Source organism: Mytilus edulis, chromosome 11, assembly GCF_963676685.1.
Source record: "Mytilus edulis chromosome 11, xbMytEdul2.2, whole genome shotgun sequence".
In the NCBI taxonomy this organism is placed as follows: domain Eukaryota; kingdom Metazoa; phylum Mollusca; class Bivalvia; order Mytilida; family Mytilidae; genus Mytilus; species Mytilus edulis.
The window spans coordinates 39,867,487-39,887,852 of NC_092354.1; the positions used below are offsets into that span (position 1 = coordinate 39,867,487).

The 20,366-nt window shown below is 32.0% G+C and overlaps 1 protein-coding gene across 1 annotated transcript; it reads left to right on the forward strand.

Moving 5' to 3' along the window:
* The first annotated feature begins 343 nt into the window (after positions 1-343).
* Positions 344-18,403, forward strand: LOC139495555 (superkiller complex protein 8-like). The gene is made up of 11 exons (XM_071283822.1): positions 344-458; positions 3,098-3,125; positions 4,062-4,167; positions 5,098-5,183; positions 5,678-5,764; positions 6,306-6,454; positions 7,156-7,249; positions 8,410-8,503; positions 9,488-9,580; positions 16,888-16,966; positions 17,953-18,403. Exons 1-11 carry the CDS (start codon positions 444-446, stop codon positions 18,043-18,045), a joined length of 924 nt encoding a protein of 307 aa, XP_071139923.1. The 5' UTR covers positions 344-443; the 3' UTR covers positions 18,046-18,403.
* The last annotated feature ends 1,963 nt before the right edge of the window (positions 18,404-20,366 follow it).

Here is a 20,366-nt window from a genome sequence, read left to right on the forward strand (position 1 = left end):
TCGACATCTGGTCAAAGGAAACTATTAATGATAATTGTTCCTGAATAAAGTGCTACTTGTGTATGAATACTAATGATTGTAAACGATAACGTACAATATAATGTATTGGACAGAAAAAAAAGGTTTATGTCTATAGTTTTGTTGATTTGTTTACATCTACGGTCGCCATTTGTAAACAGTCTTGAAACCAAATTAAAAAATTTATAAATATTTTATAGATGTATATATTTTTAAAGAGAAATATATCATATTTTATTTAATAATAATTTTATAGTAATAACTGTTATATAAATGTAATTTAACAGATCAAATCAAGAATTTAACAAAACAATATTTTGTTAGAGACTATAAATTTTTATCTTAGACAGGTGCGCGTTTAATCTAACAGTAAAACCGAATGGGAAACAAAACATTCTATTGACTACACAGCCACCGGCAACGGGATGGCGAATCAGTTGGTAAGGAAAAGAAATTGCTTTTATATTATAGACAATTAAAGATCATTCGTATATTGCTTTTAACTACACACCGGATGAATCAGTTAAGTGACTGTTACTCAGATCCTTACTGTTGACATAGTGTCATTACTCTTTTTCTCTCCTCCAGGCTCCACATCATCCACAGTGTCAGTGGCTTCTTCTTCTTTAGGTTTTCAGTAGTCCTTCAATGATCTGAAGATTATTTACTGTTTGCGCGCGCAGCGTGGCCTATATATATATTTACAAAGACAAAGACAAAAATATATGGAAATAAATTTGAGGTGCGTAATTTAACTTTTTTAAAAAGGTGATTAAAACTATGTACATAGGCTAATAATGAGTTAGATGAATTTGTGGAGAACAGCTGGTGTGGCTGTTAATAAACACGATAAAAAAAGAACAAAGTAATTGATAAATCAGAAAATCACTCTAGAATAATATCATGCTTAAACCCCAATGAGACCCACATACAGGTCATTTCTGGAATCATGTCTTCCACCGGAAAAGATCGTCAATTTTGCATGCCTTTATGACGTCATTTACCAGATACAGACTACACGAAATACGTTGGACCGTCGGACAAATCCGGTAAATAATGGATCGGTCTGGTAAAATTTTGTTGAATTCCGGTCCGAATGTCCGGTGTTTTTTTTTCATGGAACATTCTAGCAAAATTGCCAAACAATCTCAAATTCATTTTCATCTTTATTATTCATCACAGCGATGTTTATTTTGTTCAACCGCTAGCTTTATGCCGAACATCGACAACCAGTAATGTGTAAATCCGGGTAAAAACATATCTGACTGTCAAAAACAACAATGGATGCCATCATTGGCACAACCGGAAATGCAAATAAAACCGGATCAGATTCTGGGAACGGATAAGGATAATTCCGGGTTTGCCGATTTAAATACAATAAATGAATAAAAATCCAAGCAGATCACAAAATTTAGCTATGAAATATAACCACAAGAATTGAAAACCAAAAGATATATGAAAAAGAAAGAAGAAACAAAAAATAATATTTTATACAGAAACTCTAAATTATGTTTAGTTCACAAACATTGTCAAAATCCAATAAAATGGGACATTACTCTTCACTGAAATGCATTCAAGCAATTGTGCACAACTTTCATAACAATATCCCCTCTTGTTACATCATTTTGTTTTAATTTGTGCATTTTGGTGAGGAGTAGGCCGGCACAACAAAGTCATATGTTTGTTGTTTTTTGTCGGATAATATACAATTAGATGTAAAAAAAAATTGGTCTGGTAAAATTTCATTCGGTCTGGTAAAGCTAGGATGCTTACCAGACCGAATGTCCTGTAAAAATAAAATTCATTCGCGTAGTCTGCAGATAGAAGGCGCGCCTGCATCCCTGTCTATAAAAAGTTTCCAGCACTTTCATAATCGTCATTCTGTAGGGTAGTATAGAAATAATTAATGTTCTGTAAGTACATATAAATCGTGATTGCCATAGGATTGAGTGAGGGTGACCATCCTTTTAGATTTTAATTTCCCAAATATTTTGTGCAATATAAAATAAGACTTTTTCACCCGTTTGCTCAACATGTGCTGGAAATTTCTATGCATACATTTTTGTCAGGTGGTGATGAAAGTCACATGACAGATTCGTCTGAAAACTGTATCCCGGGAACTGGCCTATTAAAGTTTTTTTTTTAAAAGCGTTTTCAGCACATTGACAATGTCATTGTGTACATGAGTTCCACAAGTTTTAATACCCTAGTTTACTAGTCCAAATAATTATGACGTCTTGTAATAAAGACTATTTTAATATTTGCTTTGACGCCTACCTGCAAAGTCATAAAGCCAAACTCTTTTTTTTTCATTTGGTCTTTGAACATGTTGAAAGAGATTTTTTTATTTTATTAAACATGTTAAAATGTTTAGATGATTTTTCCCGATATTTATAAAGTGAGAAATGGAATCAAAACAAAATATACCGAAATGCAATGAAATATAACAAAGCAAAGCAGATGGAATAGCATATATTTGTAGCCCGTTAGCATGTTAGAATCAGAAATCATGGTTCGGATTACTTGAAAAAAGTCCACATTTTTGTAATGATAAAAAATAAGAAGGTGTGGTTAGAGTGCCAATGTATTTTAAATTAAAAATTACAGGTCAAACTACTACCTTGAAGTTTGAACATGTTGAACAAAACACTTATGCTCACATATCATGCATATATATATACAATAAACAGAAAGCTATAAAGGTCACCAAAATGACCACTGTCGTTGACTGTAAAACAATGTCAACACAAAACCAGCTGTCTTATCTATATACAGAACAAGGAAAGCAAAACACCTATGAACCACACCAACAAAAGACTTAAGTATTATAAAATATACAGCAGGTTTAATAGGCTCAAGATTAATAACATTACCTTGAATGAATTAGATAAATTTGTGTTGATTTATATTTTACCATGTTTACTGTAACAATTTAAAACGTAGCTCTCTGGTTTTTCACTGGCATTCACACCAACCATCAAAAGTTGGATATTTAAACAAAATTGAGCACATGACATTTGACCTAAAAACATGATAAAATAATATTTCCTGTTAACCTAATTATTTTTAATCTTTGTAGTATTCCCTGATATTCAAACAGGAACAAGGTGAGTTTAATCATTGTTAATTCACAAATCAGATATAACTTTCTATCACTAATGAATTTCATTAAGTACAATGTTTCAAAAGACTTCTATAAAATCTGAGTACATATATATTTATAAACATGATAAAAGAGCGTCGAAAGATACCAAAGAGACAGTCAAACTCATAAATCAAAAATAAACTGACAACGCCATGGCTAATAAAGAAAAAAGGCAAACAGATAAGTAGTTAGTACACACTACACAAGACACAAAATAGAAAACTGAAGATTAAGCAACACAAATATATAAATCAGAACTAAAAAACAGAAAAAAATTAAGGTCTGTATGCATATTTTTAAGATATACATGTAAGCCATGAAAAGTTGGTGGAAAATGATTATCTCTAGTATTATCATTCATTTAATTTTAAAACACCTTTTCTCTTTCAAAAAACTGTATGAAAAGAACACAAGGATTTTATAAGATTTTAAACTAAGTATATACGTCGTGATATATGCTATAAAGTAAAGAAACGAGAAGTAGGTTTTAGCAGACAAAGTTTGTAATGGAACAAAATGGATAAAACCAAAGGATTCCAATTATCTGACAAAAATCATGGTAAATGTTAACAATTGAATTTAAGATGGTACCTAACACTACAGGGAGATAACTCAGTAAAAATGAGTTCAACATTTTATTGTTAACCTGGTTAAGGAAATATTAAGCTTCTCAGTGATGAAAAATAGTGTTTGTCAAACTGCTACATAAACTGATTTTTTTCTGATAAAGTGGTTAGTTCAAATTTTTTAAAATTTTTATATTTTTGTCAAGGGGTCAAAGTTAACATTTTGTCAACACTTTATGAAAATTAAATGAACCAAATTAATAACAGTCAAAGTGTTGGGTACCACCGTAACCACCTTCAATGATGCTTATAATAATTTTGTTATTTTATAGCACATGAAGACAGTATTTGGAGTTGTGCTTGGAAGAAAAATGAAACAGATGGATCTGAGAACATTATAACAGGGGGAATAGATGATCTCGTCAAAATATGGAGATGGTAAAATTATTATTTAAGATTAACTTTATCTGTAATATCATATTTTTATTTACACTTTTATATATATTTTTAATTGTAAAAAAAATAATACAAGGAATTTGAAACTTATATATTTGAAAATATGTATATTCTAAAATAATATTGAGGAATGTGTCTGCGAGACAACAACCCGACAAAGGAACAAAAAATAGCCTATGGCCACTAATCTGTCTTCAATACAGTGAGAAAATTCCATACATGGAGGTGGGCCTTAGGTGGCCCCTAAACATGCTTAACACAAATTTTCAGTGAAAAGTTCAAGTCACACTAAACTCATAAACATATTAAAGAACTAAAATTAAAGTTGGATCAATTGGTTATTTAAGATTCAGGTGTTGTACAATATGCATTTAAATGATCAGTGAAATGTTTGCAGATGACATACTTCTAGAAAATGTGGCCACTGATATATTGAGTTGCACATGAGATTTCTTAAGGTTGTTGGTTACTTTGTTTCAAAATAAAAAGCTTGTAATTAATTGTTAGTTTTGAAATAAAGGAACCTAAAAAGCAGGAACAAATAAAGGTTCAGTTTGGTTGTTTTCTGAGTATAAGCTTTTGAAAATTTGGTGGGAAGTGATTCTCTCTAGATTTTTCATACACTTAACATTGGCGTCTTTTTCTTTGAAAAATGATGAAAAAATGGTAAGGATTTTATAAGATTTTCAAAAAAGACATTTTAAAATGTAATCAAATTACGAAAAGAAAAGTAGGGGATAGTGGGTAAATCATTTTGATAGTACTAAATGGATAAAACCAGAGGGTTCTGAAAATCTGACAACAATTAAAAAACAAGAGAAGCGAACACCCTTAATATATATATGTTACAATTTACATATTTAATTTTTTTTAACCTTTTGGATGATAATTTCATTTTCTCTTATTTTACAGGACAGACGGAAGATTAGATCTACGACATGCCTTAGAAGGACATCAGCTTGGTGTTGTTTCTGTAGACATTAACAAAAACGGAACATGTATCCTTTTTAAAAATAAATAAGAAAATAAAAAAGGGGTATGAAATAAATAAGGAACCAATCAAAAAGTAAAATAAAATAGACAACAGTACAACATTAACAAATTTAAAATAAAAAAAGACAAAGAATGTCAGCTTGGTGTTTTTCCTGTAGACATTAACAAAAACATCCAAACTCATAAGTGGAACTTAATTTACAATGCCATGACTGAAAAAGAAAAAGATCAACAGACAAACAATAGTACACAAAACACAACATAGAAAACTAAACACTGAGTAATACAAACCCCACCAATAACATGAGGTGATTTAGTGCTCCTTAAGGGTAAGTAGATCCTGCTATGTAAGTGATTGACATTCTGAAATGTCAACAAGCAAGTTACTACAAGATCATTTACCGTGTTTGGCTGTGTATAGTACACAGTTATGTATAGTATGCACCCCCCTTTTAGTAGTTCAAGTTCAAAAGAAAACTATTCCTTAACCCATTGATAGTGGCTGCTTCCAGTAGTTTAGACAGCCATGTAAGAGTATGGGATATCATCACAGGCAAATGTATTAAAAGTATTGATGCAGGTCCAGGTAAGGTTTTATATGTGTTTTTTTTTTTTGAGTAACACAAAAATTCTACCTGGAGATAACAAAAAAATGAAATGGAAAGAACAATGCCTTTATTACTGTTCTCCAACTATAGATCAGTCACTGTTAGCTTGGAGCATAACTATCACTGCACTTTTAGTTTCAGACGACCTTTGCACCTTTTCTTAAAGATTACTACTGAGAATGTTTTTTGACAGAATCATTTTGTGTACTGTAACTGCACATGTGTAAAAAATACAAATCTACCAATAAAAGAAATTACCTTATAAAATGTCAAAGAAATAATTAAAAGCAGTGATAATATTCTGTACCAAAAAAAGTCTAGAATGCAAGAAATATAACTCCTGATCAAATGAAAATGTATCTTTAAAGAAAATAACACTTTAAGTCCAATACAAGGGTAAATGTTTTTAATGCAACCTTTGACCTTCTCTGGCAGTGGATGCCTGAATAACACTTTAAGTCAGATACAAGGGTAAATGTTTTTAATGCAAACTTTTAACCTTTGAACTTTTTTTTGCAGTGGATGCCTGGACGCTAGCATTTTCACCAGACTCCAAATTTTTAGCGACAGGTAGTCACAGTGGTAAAATTAACATATTTGGTGTGGATTCAGGGAGAAAAGAAATGACCATGGACACCAGAGGGAAATTTACACTAAGTATTGCTTATGTAGGTTTACACATGTACAGGGGAGATAATTCACTCTTTAATGTAAATGTTAAAATGATCTTATGTATGGTTTCTGTTGTATTTTGATAATAACCTGAAATTGAATTATTTTCAAGTAATTTTACCAAGGATTGTGTATGCTATCAGAGAAATTGTTACTGTGGATTCTTTATTAATCTTTGGATTCCAATATTGTGGGTAATGGTAAACCATGAAATAAAATGTTCAAAGAATTACAAGGTTTGAATGCAGACTTAGATTGCTAATCCACTAATTTCAATATCCACGAACATGTAACTTTTCCTCAATCCATGAAAATTGATACCCACTAAAATAAATGAATCCACAGTATGTAAACTTGTGTCTTAAAAGGATAGTGGAAAAAATTGAAAAACAAACTAACAATGCCATGACCAAAAAAAATGACCAAAAGTCGAACAACAGAACACTCAAAACAACAAAGAAAACTAAAGCCAAAGCAAAACAAACCTAATCAAAAAGCAGGAGTTATCTCCAGGTCAGTGGATCCTGCTCCAAATGTTACACCACTTTACCTGAATAGATGTTTTTCCACATGTGACTCCCCCTTTTTGTGTAGCTCTTATTTATACAGATGCTAAAGTCAAACAGTAAAAAGTAATTGAAAACTAAACAAGTTACAATGTATATTAAATGAAATACCTTGAACTTTTGTTTTTCAGAGTCCCAATGGCCAGTATATAGCATGTGGTTCTATAGACGGGATTGTTAACGTCTTTGATGTAAATAAAGGTGTACCTATCAACACATTGGAAGGTAAGGTTTGCTGGTTTATACCATACATTTTACCATCATCAAACATGCAGAAACTTATATTTATTCTAGTTTAAACCAGATGAGGATAGCTCAGAAAAGGTTTGACTCATATAAAATCATGTGCAATAAATAAAAGAAATATTATAAAAATTTAAAGTCTACTATAGAAGAATGTACAATCAAGTCTGCATCAATTCAGTATCATACATGTATTTGACTAACTTGTACCAGACATCACTAAAATCATCAAAGGACTATTGGACATTTGGTCAGACAATCTGTAGTGATTCATCTAAAATAGACCAAATCAGTTTGATTACAAGTTCAAGAACCGCATATGTTATAGGTAGATTAAAATTTTGTTTGACTGTTTTGTCCTGAATAGGTAAATAAACTCATCATAGATACCAGGACTAAATTTAGTATATATGCCAGACGTATTTAACTGATTTGATTTTGATAGTAGCACAATAATATTTGTTAAAACATAATTATTGTTTACATTTTCAATGATTTATAAACAAATATTTTTCTATCCTCCAGAATATTATCTTGATTTATCCAACTACTGTGGATTCATAATTATTTGTTGGAAACCAATTTTCGTGCATTTCATGTGTACAAGTGAACCACAAAATTCAATGTTCAAGGAATGACAAATTTTCTATAGTCTTGAATGCAGATTTTGGCAAAACCACAAAATTAGATATCCACGAACAGTCAAGTTTTTCCTAATCCACAAAAATTGGTATCCACGAAAATAAATGAATTCACAGTATTCAACAGTATTTTGAGTTGTGCTTAATCTTTTTAGGACAAACTATGATCCATTTGATTTGGTTGATCCAAATATTTTATTATGAGCTACACTAAAAGTTTTACCTAAATATACCAAAATGAAGGTTAATCCCAAAATATGAATTGAAAAGTGCACTAAAACTAATATTATTAATTATTCTGTTTCATATTTTTGAAAACAAACATACATTTAATCTATTGAAGGTTAATCAGAGAAGAGAAAAAGAAAAGAGGTGCAGTGACACTTGTATAAGTTTTGTATTTGTCACAAGCTTATAGTTCAAAGTTTACATTTGAAATTGAATACAATAATCCTGTTTTTATGTTATTGAAATATATTCAGTTACTCTTTTCATTTTCAGGTCATGCTAAACCAATCAGATCTCTGTGTTTTTCACCCGACTCACAGTTACTTCTGACAGGGTCAGATGACAATACTATTAAAGTCTATGAAATGTAAGTGTACCAGGTTTGTTCTAAAGAATGTACTTAGTTGATTAAAAATAATGTAGAATTTAAAATAGATTCTTTTAGTCAGAAGAGAGTGAGTTAAGAAACAAAAGAAGCTTAAAATATTGATAGGTTATGGAGCACTTTTTCTAATATTATTTTTTTCTATATGGCATAAAAAGGCTGACTCAAAATTTTACCTTTTTATTCGCAATGGTAATACTTGGGTCTCAAATTGAAAGAGAAGAGATCTAGAATTTGCTAAAATTTTGTTTAATGACTAATGAAGTCTTATATGAACAGAAAAATTGGTGTGATAGGGCAAAATATTTTACCCTGTATCGTAGGAAAAGAACATTTTATTAAATTCTTAACCAGACCTAGTTACATCTTTAATTTAATGTAATCATTATTTAAGTGTTAATTGATATCCTTCATTCATCATGTTTTATCTTCAAGGATAAATTTTTTGAGACTCCCAGTTTTTGCATTCTAAAGTATTAAAATTTATCATTTTGCATTGATTTCAACAAACTATTTTAAAGTTTAGAATAATGTGGCACTGATGGAGGACAATTTGAAAAGTCTTCCATAAGTATTTACAATTCAAAAGAAAACAAATGAAAATATTGGAAGTAGTATAAGAGAGATGAACAAAACTTAAAGGATTTTCAAACGCTTAAGTTTGTGACAAACATGGCTAAAAATGGAAAACAAACAAAAGACAAACAGTATTAAAAAAACACATAGAGAACTAAAATCTGAGCATGAGAGTAAAATCATAAAAATACTCAACTCCAAGGAAAATTCAAGACGGAAAGTCCCTAACCAAATGGCACAATCAAAAGCTCTAACACATCAAACCAACCAATGGATAACAACTGTCATATTCCTGAATGGTGGGTTGAACCTGGTTTTATAGCTAGCTAAACTACTTACTTGTATGACAGTCACATCAAATTCCATTATATTGACAATATTACATTTTAGACAACATGCTATCATGGCTGGTGCTCTGTCAGGACATGGTTCATGGGTACTCAGTGTAGACTTCTGTAAAGATGACACACATTTTGTTTCAAGGTAAAATATATTTAATCAAATAAGTTTATTATGTAATTTCCTCATTTTCTTTCATTTCATTTGAATTACATTTGAATTAATACATTATTAGTATTAAATATGTAGTGTTTGTTATTTTTTCTAATTTCCACCAAATTTTCAGTAAATATGAATTCTGACACAAACTGATTTATTTCTGTCTCCGACACATCCAGAACACGTTCTCATCTAAAATTAGAAATTCTCATATGCCACTTAACTTATTTTTGTGTGAAAAGGCTACAAAATTTGGAATTATTGATATATTTCGCGTAAAAAACTCACTGTATAGCATTAACAATATTTGTTTGTCATCTTTTGGCAAGATTTGTGATGATCTGTGATCTTTCTTTGTAAATGCGAACCAAAATTTCATTATTTTATCATAAACCTTTTTTATAGGATGCTAGAATGAACTATTTTAACACCAAGGAAATAGTTCAAGTAAATAAACATTAAAAAGATACTCATTCTGCATTTTTGTTATACTTTTATGTCAGTTTTGAAATATATACATAACATACCATTTACTCATCTTTATTTCAGATGTTTCAATGAAAAGAATGCTAAATTAAGTCTTTTTTCTCTTACTTGTATTTGTCAGGTCTGTATGCCTGCATACCACCCTGGTGTATGCTAAAACCTCACTGTATGTGTATACTAGAATTTGTCAGGTCTGTATGCCAGCATACCGACCTGGTTAATGCTAAACTCTCACTCTATGCATATATACTTATATTTCAGGTCTGTATGCTAGCATACCGACCTGGTTAATGCTAAACTCTCACTCTATGCATATATACTTATATTTCAGGTCTGTATGCTAGCATACCGACCTGGTTAATGCTAAATTCTCACTCTATACATATACTAGCATTTTTCAGGTCTGTATGCTAGATACCGACCTGGTGTATGTTAAACTCTCACTCTATGCATATATACTAGTATTTGTCAGGTCTGTATGCTAGCATACCGACCTGGTGTATGTTAAACTCTCACTATATGCATATACTAGTATTTGTCAGGTCTGTATGCTAGCATACCGACCTGGTGTATGTTAAACTCTCACTTTCTGCGTATATAACTAGTAAGTATTTGTCAGGTCTGTATTCCTGCATTCAAATCTGGTGTATTTAGAACCTTAATATATTTATTTTGGCATAGTTAAGGTCTGTATGCCTGTATACGAACCTGGGATATGTAAACCGATTTTTTAAATTTATTTATGGGTTTTTTTTCTGCTAGGTACTTGTATGCCTGCATGGATTCTAAAATTTTATTCTGGATTCATGTTTGTAATGGCAAGTCTGTATACCTGAATGCTAAGTATTTACTGAGTTGTAACATTTCTTATTTAATTATGTTTGCATACCTACCTTAGAAAATAAGGAGATGTGTAATCTTTCAGTCAGTTTAATTGAAGTCTGGAGCTGGCATGTCAGTTAACTGCTAGTAGTCTGTTGTTATTTATGTATTATTGTCATTTTGTTTATTTTCTTTGGTTACATCTTCTGACATCAGAATCGGACTTCTCTTGAACTGAATTTTAATGTGCGTATTGTTATGCGTTTACTTTTCTACATTGGTTAGAGGTATAGGGGGAGGGTTGAGATCTCATAAACATGTTTAACCCCACCGCATTTTTGCGCCTGTCCCAAGTCGGGAGCCTCTGGCCTTTGTTAGTCTTGTATTATTTTGATTTTAGTTTCTTGTGTACAATTTGAAAATTAGTATGGCGTTCATTATCACTGAACTAGTATATATTTGTTTAGGGGCCGGCTGAAGGAATTTCTCGCTACATTGAAGACCTGTAGGTGACCTTCTGCTGGTTTTTTTTTATTTGGTCGGGTTGTTGTCTCTTTGACACATTCCCCATTTCCATTCTCAATTTTATTTTTATGATTGTGAAATGAAAAGGTCGAAGTACATGGATGTAAGGAATTACTTATGTATAGCCTTCAACTTCATTTGAATTTGAATGAAAGCTCTTTTTAAAACTCTTAACTGCAACACTCAGGGGGGTTTCCTCGTATACCAACCCGCTTTTCAATAAACCCTTGTTGATTATCGGCATACCAACATATAATCCTATACCCATTGGAACATAAAAGTTTGCATATTTGTTTGCCATTTTCAGTTCACGGTATTCTTGCATACAGGTGAAAACTTATTTTTCTTGCATGGATACATACAAGCTTTAATTGCTTGTATACCAATCTATGTTTTATTGAATTGTAGTTTTACATACATTCTAGTATTGTCAAACCAAACTGGTGTTCAGTAAGTGTATGGTTTGCCCCCAGTCTTAAATGTCTGCATATACAAATTAAAGTACACAAGAAACAGCATAGAAAACAAACAAAGTCTGAGCAACACGAATCCTAACCAAAAACTGAGGATGATCTCAGGTGCTCAAGAAGGGTAAGCAGATACTGCTCCACATGTCCAACAGTGGCATCGTCGGGTTGCTCATGTTTTTACCAACCCGATAACTAGCTTTATACAGTAAGCCAAATCCATGAAAAGGGAAGGGGATTGTAGTTATGTCGTGAGAAACATATCAGCAATCATCTGTGAAACGGTTATTCCATAACGGTCAACCAAGTTGAACTATATACTATGGTAACAATTGTGTATACACTGGAGTTGTAAAAACAAATCCTTCAACCAGGAAAGCCAAAGAACTGATGCCTTTTCTAGTGAAGCCATGCATACATTATTAGCAGGAACAGCAAAAAGTCTGGTGTTGTTCATTGGTGTCATAGTTTTCTAGGAAGGCATTGGTTTAACCTATCCAGTCACTAAGAAGTGTTACAATTAAATTCATAAGCAACACATAAATAGTTACATGAAAGGTATAGCCAATGTTTGAAAAATGCTGAAACGAGAAATGGAAACTACATATTATATACATATATATATGCGAGTAAATATTTTACACTTCAAAAATTCAACATTGATGTGGCGTGGTCAACTACATCAAAGATTTGATGGTCACTTATACTTAATTTGTTGAATGATCTTTATCATGATTATTAAATATGACAGTTTGTACGGTACATGAGTTGCACAGTAGAATTGTAATAACATTTGGACGTTTATCAAAGCAAGGTTTAATCTAATTTAAGGACAGCGGTTCATAGCACGATTTTGTAAGACACTTTTTGCATTGATCACGTATATTGGTGTAGTAGCTTGAAGTAACAATTAAGTTGCGATATGGATTATAATGAAGTAACATGTTGTTTTATAGAGTTGGAACTAAGTAACGTTTTGTATTGGAATTTATAACTGTGAACCTGAGCTGTGAACCTTTTAAATTTATCATATATAATACATGTACTTTAATATGATTAAACATGTGAACATTAAACAGACTTCGTTACTAGTATATAGACGGTAGTGAGCCTATATATATACGGTGTATATCCTTATGTAAACGGGCAAGAAGGATTAGATCCCAGATATATCCAAAATAATGACTGTCCAAAATACACAGAACAAAGACCCATTAAGGGTTACATTTAAATCACAATTACAGATTAAAAAGTTTATTTGAACTAAAGTGTCTTTATAGTGGTTGAATTGAACTCGTTCCCTTGAAAAACAAATTGTCGCCATGCATGTGATTGATTGAAGATATGTCATTTCCTTAGTAACAATCATTTTTCCAATTTGAACACTCTTGAAATGTGCTGTTCATACATACGTTTTTTGATTGAGTTAAGTCTGCCAATTGATATTTTATGGTATGTTTTTCTATGTTGTGATGTTATGCTATTGTTTCAGAAAAAGGGAGAAGGTTTGGATCCATTAAAACGTTTAATCCCGCTGCAAATGTTTGCACCTGTTCTAAGTCAGGAATCTGATGTACAGTAGTTGTCGTTTGTTTATGTAATATATACGTGTTTCTCGTTTCTCGTTTTGTTTATATAGATAAGACCGTTGGTTTTCCCGTTTAAATGGTTTTACACTAGGAATTTTTGGGGCCCTTTATAGCTTGTTGTTCGGTGTGAGCCAAGGCTCCATGTTGAAGGCCGTACTTTAACCTATAATGGTTTACTTTTTTAATTGTTATTTGGATGGAGAGTTGTCTCATTGGCACTCACACCACATCTTCCTATATCTATGTTCTAATCCTTTATGCATAATTTGTTTGAATTACTTCTTTTAAAAAAAAACCTAAAAAGCTAAACAAAAAACAGTCGAAGTCGAAGCTACGTTTTCATTTTCACTGTATACATGTATTAAAATTGTAACTAAGGGAGCTACCATTTTATTTTTAGGGGGTGGGGGGCTAGGATGAAATTTGAAAAAAATAGGCAGGACAGGAGTTTTGAGTGAAAAAAAGGCAGGGTGAGACACTTGCAAAAAAAAAGTCAGGACAATAAAGGTAAAAAAAAGTCAGGATAAACTTTAAAAAAAAAAAAGGCAGGACAGAGATTACAGCTTAAAAAAAAATGCAGGACAAAATTGTTCATCCAAGCACCCCCCCCCCCCCCCCCCCCCCCCATAAAAATCAAATGGTAGCTCCCCAACACGTAATAATAGGTAGATTTATAAAAAGTTTGCTAATGAAATCTCCTTGTTTTATTGGTCATTAACAATACAGGGATGAACCTTAGTGCTATTGTTGTAACATTAAGGGGCTTTACCACAACTATTAGTGAAATAAAGTATCTGAAGTATCTTAAAAAAAGATCTTCATAAATTACCTTGTTACAGTATTGATTTAAACAGTCTAGTGGCGGATTAGATATTTTCATAAAGGGGGAGGGGGTTCCTATATAATCAACCAAATGTTTCCCATAAAAGGGGGACAGGTACCTTTTGTATCCGCCTATGGGACCCAACATCATGAAAAATAAGAAATAATAATGTATAGCAAAACAATTTACGAAAAAGAAAAACCGGAAAAATATGAACCAATGACAACTTCAACAGTCAGGACCCTGACTTGGGACAGGCATATAAAAACTATATATTGTTGCCGGTTTTAACATGTAAGTGCTCAGCTTCCCCCCCCCCCCCCCCCCCCCCCCCTTTTTTTTACCTGGGACAGTTGTTTCCCTAAAAGTTGTAAGAATAAGACATGAATATCCAGAAGTTTCATAAGGGGGATGAGATAGGGAGGGCACTGCATGACTTCTTTAGAGATGGACGCTTCAGTACTGTTTCCCTCAAAAAATCAACTAACGTTTTCCCACAAAGCACTGGCATAGCACCCCCTTTGATTCTACCTGTTGCTACATGTGTACATGTTCAAGCCGACCACCAAAAAAGAGGGTGTTAAATGAAATCGTGAAAAAAAGTACAAAAATGTACAAAAACAGCTGGGTTTACTTACCATAAATATATCTGACATTCTGTTTTGCTTCTGGTTTATTCAAATCAAGATAATAGAGCGTATTCTTCTCCGTGAGGGGAACTCCTTCATTGATCATTCAAATTGTTTACACTTATAAATGACGTCATCTAGAAGGAGTGCGTGACTCCGCAGATAAATAGTCCTTTTTTCTTTGACTTTTTAATAATTACCAATACCAAGTATAATAAACAAAACAGTTTGTTTTGTAATCAATTGCTATTATTCTAATTAAGTGTACTGGTAAAGTAACTTGTGAAAGTCAAGGCTATCCGTCTATATCCTTCCGCTTTACGTCAGAAGGTCCCTGACGTCATATAAATTTTTGTCAACAACTTCGAACTTGGAACTTTTACACAAATTGTGATCGCCTCATTTTTTCCGTAATTTTAATTTGCAAACAAAACAGATACCTGTTAGGTCAATAAAGCGATCATAGTCATGGAACTTGAGAATAGGTTTTCATTTATAGATTTACAACAGTGAACGCTTCACCGGTTTGCCTTGCAAATTAACGCTTTTCTGTTTACCAACGGGAGAAAATAAAGAGGTCAGTGGTAGGCTTTTAGTTTAAAAAAAACTCGAAATCGGCAATAAAGTAAAACCACAACTATACTGACGTAAAGGATTTTTTTAAACACCCAGGTTCGTATGCTATCATACAGACCTCGTGAAATACAACATCTGATTCAATATTTGCTGTTCTGCATACACCAGGTGCGTATGCTAGCATACATACCTGAGAAATACAATGTATTAATTAAATGTAGACATTAGCATACACCAGGTACGTATGCTAGCATACAGGCCTGAGAAATGCAAGTTAATTTATTACAATTCAGTTCAGCATACACCAGGTGTTAAAATGCTAGATTCACGATTTCCAAGTGCTTGATAAAATAAAAATGTGTTTTTTCTTTATATTTCTCTTTTTTGCATAAGTTTGTCTTATGAGCAATAATTCGACCTATTTGATTACGAATTATGACAAATTACCGTTAATGAGAATTTCTAATTTTAAATGAGAACGTGTTCCAGTAGGAGCTATTGCCTTGTGTTGGGTTCTGTTGTTTAACTTTTCCTGTTGTATGTTTACTATGTGATTTTTAACAAAAAAGTGTGTGGTAGTTCTCTTACTGTAAATTCAGAAATTATTGCATTCATTTATTATTGCGATTTTTTTCATTTTAGACTAGAACACAATTTAAAATTTTGCAATATTATGAAAAATCCTGTTTAATTCATATAAATATTTTTTGAATGGGAGTTTAAATTATTGCAATTGTTATACAGTCGCAATTCTTGCATTAACAAACAAAAACATCGCAATAATTTCTGAATTTACAGTATTAAAAATATGGGGACTTGAAGTAGTGTTTCTTTCATTATGATTAATCAAATTTACCACATAAATGAACATTGGCTCTACTGAAAATTATAGTTTCATAGATACAATAAAACCTGTATACATGTATAAAGCATTGTAAATGTGGCCAACAGAACCAGACAAAATTAATCTGATGAGAAGTGACTTAAATTGAGATTTCAAAATCCATAGATGATACTACAACTAAGAGATAAGAGGTTGACCTGATGAAAGAGATTTTGGTGTAAAAGAGATATAGCTTTTTTATGATCTATTGCAGAATAGAAAATGTATGTAGAAGGGTAGGACGGGAAGTTTGATTATTGAATGCAGGTCATGGGTCTTTTGCAGTATGGGTCTATTACCATTATGAAAAATTATCTAAAAAGAATGGTTTCTGGTTGTAGGGATATTTTGAAAGTCCATTCCTCCTCTCCCACATACATTTTAAAGGAATAGCACTAATGAACTCTTTCATTTTTATTAAATTGAAAGTAAGTTAAAAAAATTTGCAGCACAGAACTTTTTTATATAATCAAATAATATGTTTGCTTGCAGTTCATCAGACAAAACCGTAAAGATCTGGGATGCTGGATCAAGACAGTGTGTACATACATTTTATGACCATGCAGATCAGGTAGGTTAATAGTTGATCAGGTTCAACCCACCATTTGTTCTTAAAATGTCCTGTACCAAGTCAGGAAACTGGCCATTGTTATATTATAGTTCGTTTATGTGTGTGTTACATTTCAATGTTGTGTTTTTGTTTTGTCGTAGTTCTCCTCTAAGACTTATATTTGATGCGTTTCCCTCAGTTTTAGTTTGAAACCTGGATTTGGTTTTTTTCTCAATCGATTTATGAATTTCGAACAGCGGTATACTTCTGTTGCCTTTATTTATATTACAATATCTGCTGTTATAGGAAACAGATTTTAACGTTACACTATAATAAAAAGGGGCCCTCACTGTATTTGTTTTTGTTTTGTTTGAGTCACTGATCACTGTAAATCAGAAATAGATGCCTGCATCATTTATTGGGAAGCCCTGACTTCTGGCAAAAATTTGAAAAAGTCCATGACTACAGCTGGCAAACATCACTTGTGAAATTATCAATGCAAATTTGTATTCTTAGGAATCTGATTCTGTCACATTTTCTGCATGTATATACATATAAACTTTAGGGTTCTCACTAAGGAATTTTGAAGGCAAGTTTTTTTTTGCCATGGTGAGTCCAAGAGTAAGAAGAAAATATTATTTGGCAATATGATTTATTATTTCAGTCTCCATGACCTAATTTAGCAATGCAATTACATTGAATTAAGAATACTTTTAAAATATTCCTATAAAATGATGATTTGTGTGTTCAGTTTATACAAAATATTTCAATCTTGATGCATCATTGGACCCAGTTTTGATCATGTTCTTTGCATCCATGGCAAATCAAATTTGTTTAATAATTTGTGAATAGTTTTACTTGTGTGAGTCCAATTAAATGAGATAATAAAAATATCATGTCCACTAAATTTTGGGCAAACAATCATATATACCATGCTACCAGTAAGTGTTATTTGTTTTTCACACGTAACTCAGTATGTTTTTCTTATTTTCTACCTTGTTTTATAGGTATGGTCAGCTAAATACAGTGACGATGGATCTAAGATTGTGTCAGTGTCAGACGATAAGTCAATACAGGTCTATGAAGGGCCACCTGTGTAATGTGGACACTTTTATCATTCATTATATCATGCAACTTACATTCAAGTTTGGTTGGGAACGATTATAGAAAATGGGTCACAGTTTTTCTTGTACCTTCATCTGCTTCCTTTTTAATATTAAGGGATCTATAGAACAGAGGATATGTTTCCATAAATTTGATTTTGAATGGAATTTATTCCTGATAATTATTTTTGTTCTTAATATTAGAGGGAAACTGCTGTTTATGGTATGTGTACTCATAAATGAATAAAATGAGTTTCTTCAAGCAGAAAACTTCAGCTGCCAGTTCAAACTAAATTGAGAGGAGCAAACAGTGCTGTTAAAATCATTGTAAATAAAAATCATATTTTAAAAAAAAGTGTTTGAAAATTGTTTTTTTTATTTATTGCAACATGATTACCTATCATGTGGGCTTCTTCATGGCCTGGTTGTACATGGTTTACCTTTAACCACGGCTGTTGATCTCTTAGTGCTGGTAGAAGGTTATACCCATTATATTAGTCCTACTTTTATTTGGTTTTATTTATCACTCATAAAAATTAACCTTGAAAAATTTACATTCATTTAATGTAAAAGACTTATATTTCAACAAAAAGAAATCTCTGTTTCACTGAAAAATTACTTAAGGGTTTTCTATATCAAACTAGTCAAAACATTTACCAAATTTACTAGGACATCATTTGTTAATATAAATCAACATGCAGTCATCTTACATATTTAGGTATTTCACAGCAAATCTTTTATGGTAATGTTCTATACAAAACACAAAAATGTTGTCATTCACTTCAAAAGCTTACCAAACCTTTTAAACAGACTTATTCAGAAGGGATATAGATATATACTATTTTCAGGTCTTTAAAGAAGGTATATATTGGAATTTATATAGGGTCATCGCATCAAAATAACACGATTATTCTAAAAGCAGTTGTTGGCACTATACAGGTTATGTTCTTATGAAAATTTAACATTCAGTATTGACATGATTGAAAATAATATACATAAGACTTTATGTCAATACTGAATGTTAAAGTTTCTTCAACAGCTGTTGAAAGTCCATGTGAGAGAGTACATGCAATTAATGATTATATTCAACATTGCCATAAAAGTGGGAGGTTTGACATGCCACAAAAAAAGGTTCAACCCACCATCTTTTTCTTAAAAGGTCCTATACCAATTCAGGAAAATGGCCATTGTTATATTATAGTTCGTTTCTGTGTGTGTTACATTTTAATGTTGTGTTTCTGTTGTGTCGTAGTTCTTCTCTTTCCCTCAGTTTTAGTTTGTAACCCGGATTTGTTTTTTTCTGAATCAATTTATGAATTTCGAACAGTGGTATACTACTGTTGCCTTTATTTATGAAAATGCTTATGAAGCTAGAAGTTAGATGATGGGTAAACGATCAGAGCTTACTTTGTTTAGCAAATATGGCAAGAAATGTTTTACAGATGTGGTATGGATTCAGTAGTCGTCAACTTGTTTTTGGACTAATCTTCTAAATATTTGTATGCTTAAAAGTTGATTAACATTTCATTTTTATCTTATACCTATAACCTACTTTAAGATTTTCTTTAGTGTACATCATGCACATAAGTCATACACATTACAAATGGATAACATGTGGACAGTTTCATTCTGTATAAGTTATCCCATGAAAGTATGTCAGTGTAAATTAACAATGAGTTTGTATCCAGTCGTCCTGGTGTAGGGGTTTGAGTAGTTGCTTCATATGCTCATAGTCTTGAGTTCAATTCCCCACACAGGCTGGAAATTTAAGGAATTTTTCAACATACATTTTGAAAATTAGACTGTTCCGCATGCATATTTCTCAGTTTTATTGCATGTTCGACATTCCTACAAAAATGTTACAGAACAAAAACATGCGGAGCAAAGAAATTTCAGGTAGGATGATCTGACTCAGATCACCCCTATTACTACAAAGGAGTATTTGTTCAATAATCTTCAATCAACTAATTAGCAGTTAACAATCCTCAACAGAGGTGATAAAACTTCCAAAGGCAAGGTATTTAACTTCATGCCATTGTCTATTATTTATAGTGTTCCACAAGTAGCAAATTTGACGGAAAAGCAGATAGGCATATTAATTATTTAAAAAGGCAGCGGGTGCAATTATTTTTTAGCTCACATGTCCGCATGGGCAAAATGACCTTTTTTCATCACTTGTCTTCCGTCGTCTGTTAACTTTTACAAAAATCTTCTCCTCTGAAATGACTGGGCTAAATTTAACAAAAGTGGACCACAATCATCATTAGGGTATCAATTTTTAGAATGTGTCTGATAACCCGCCTGCCAACCAACATGGC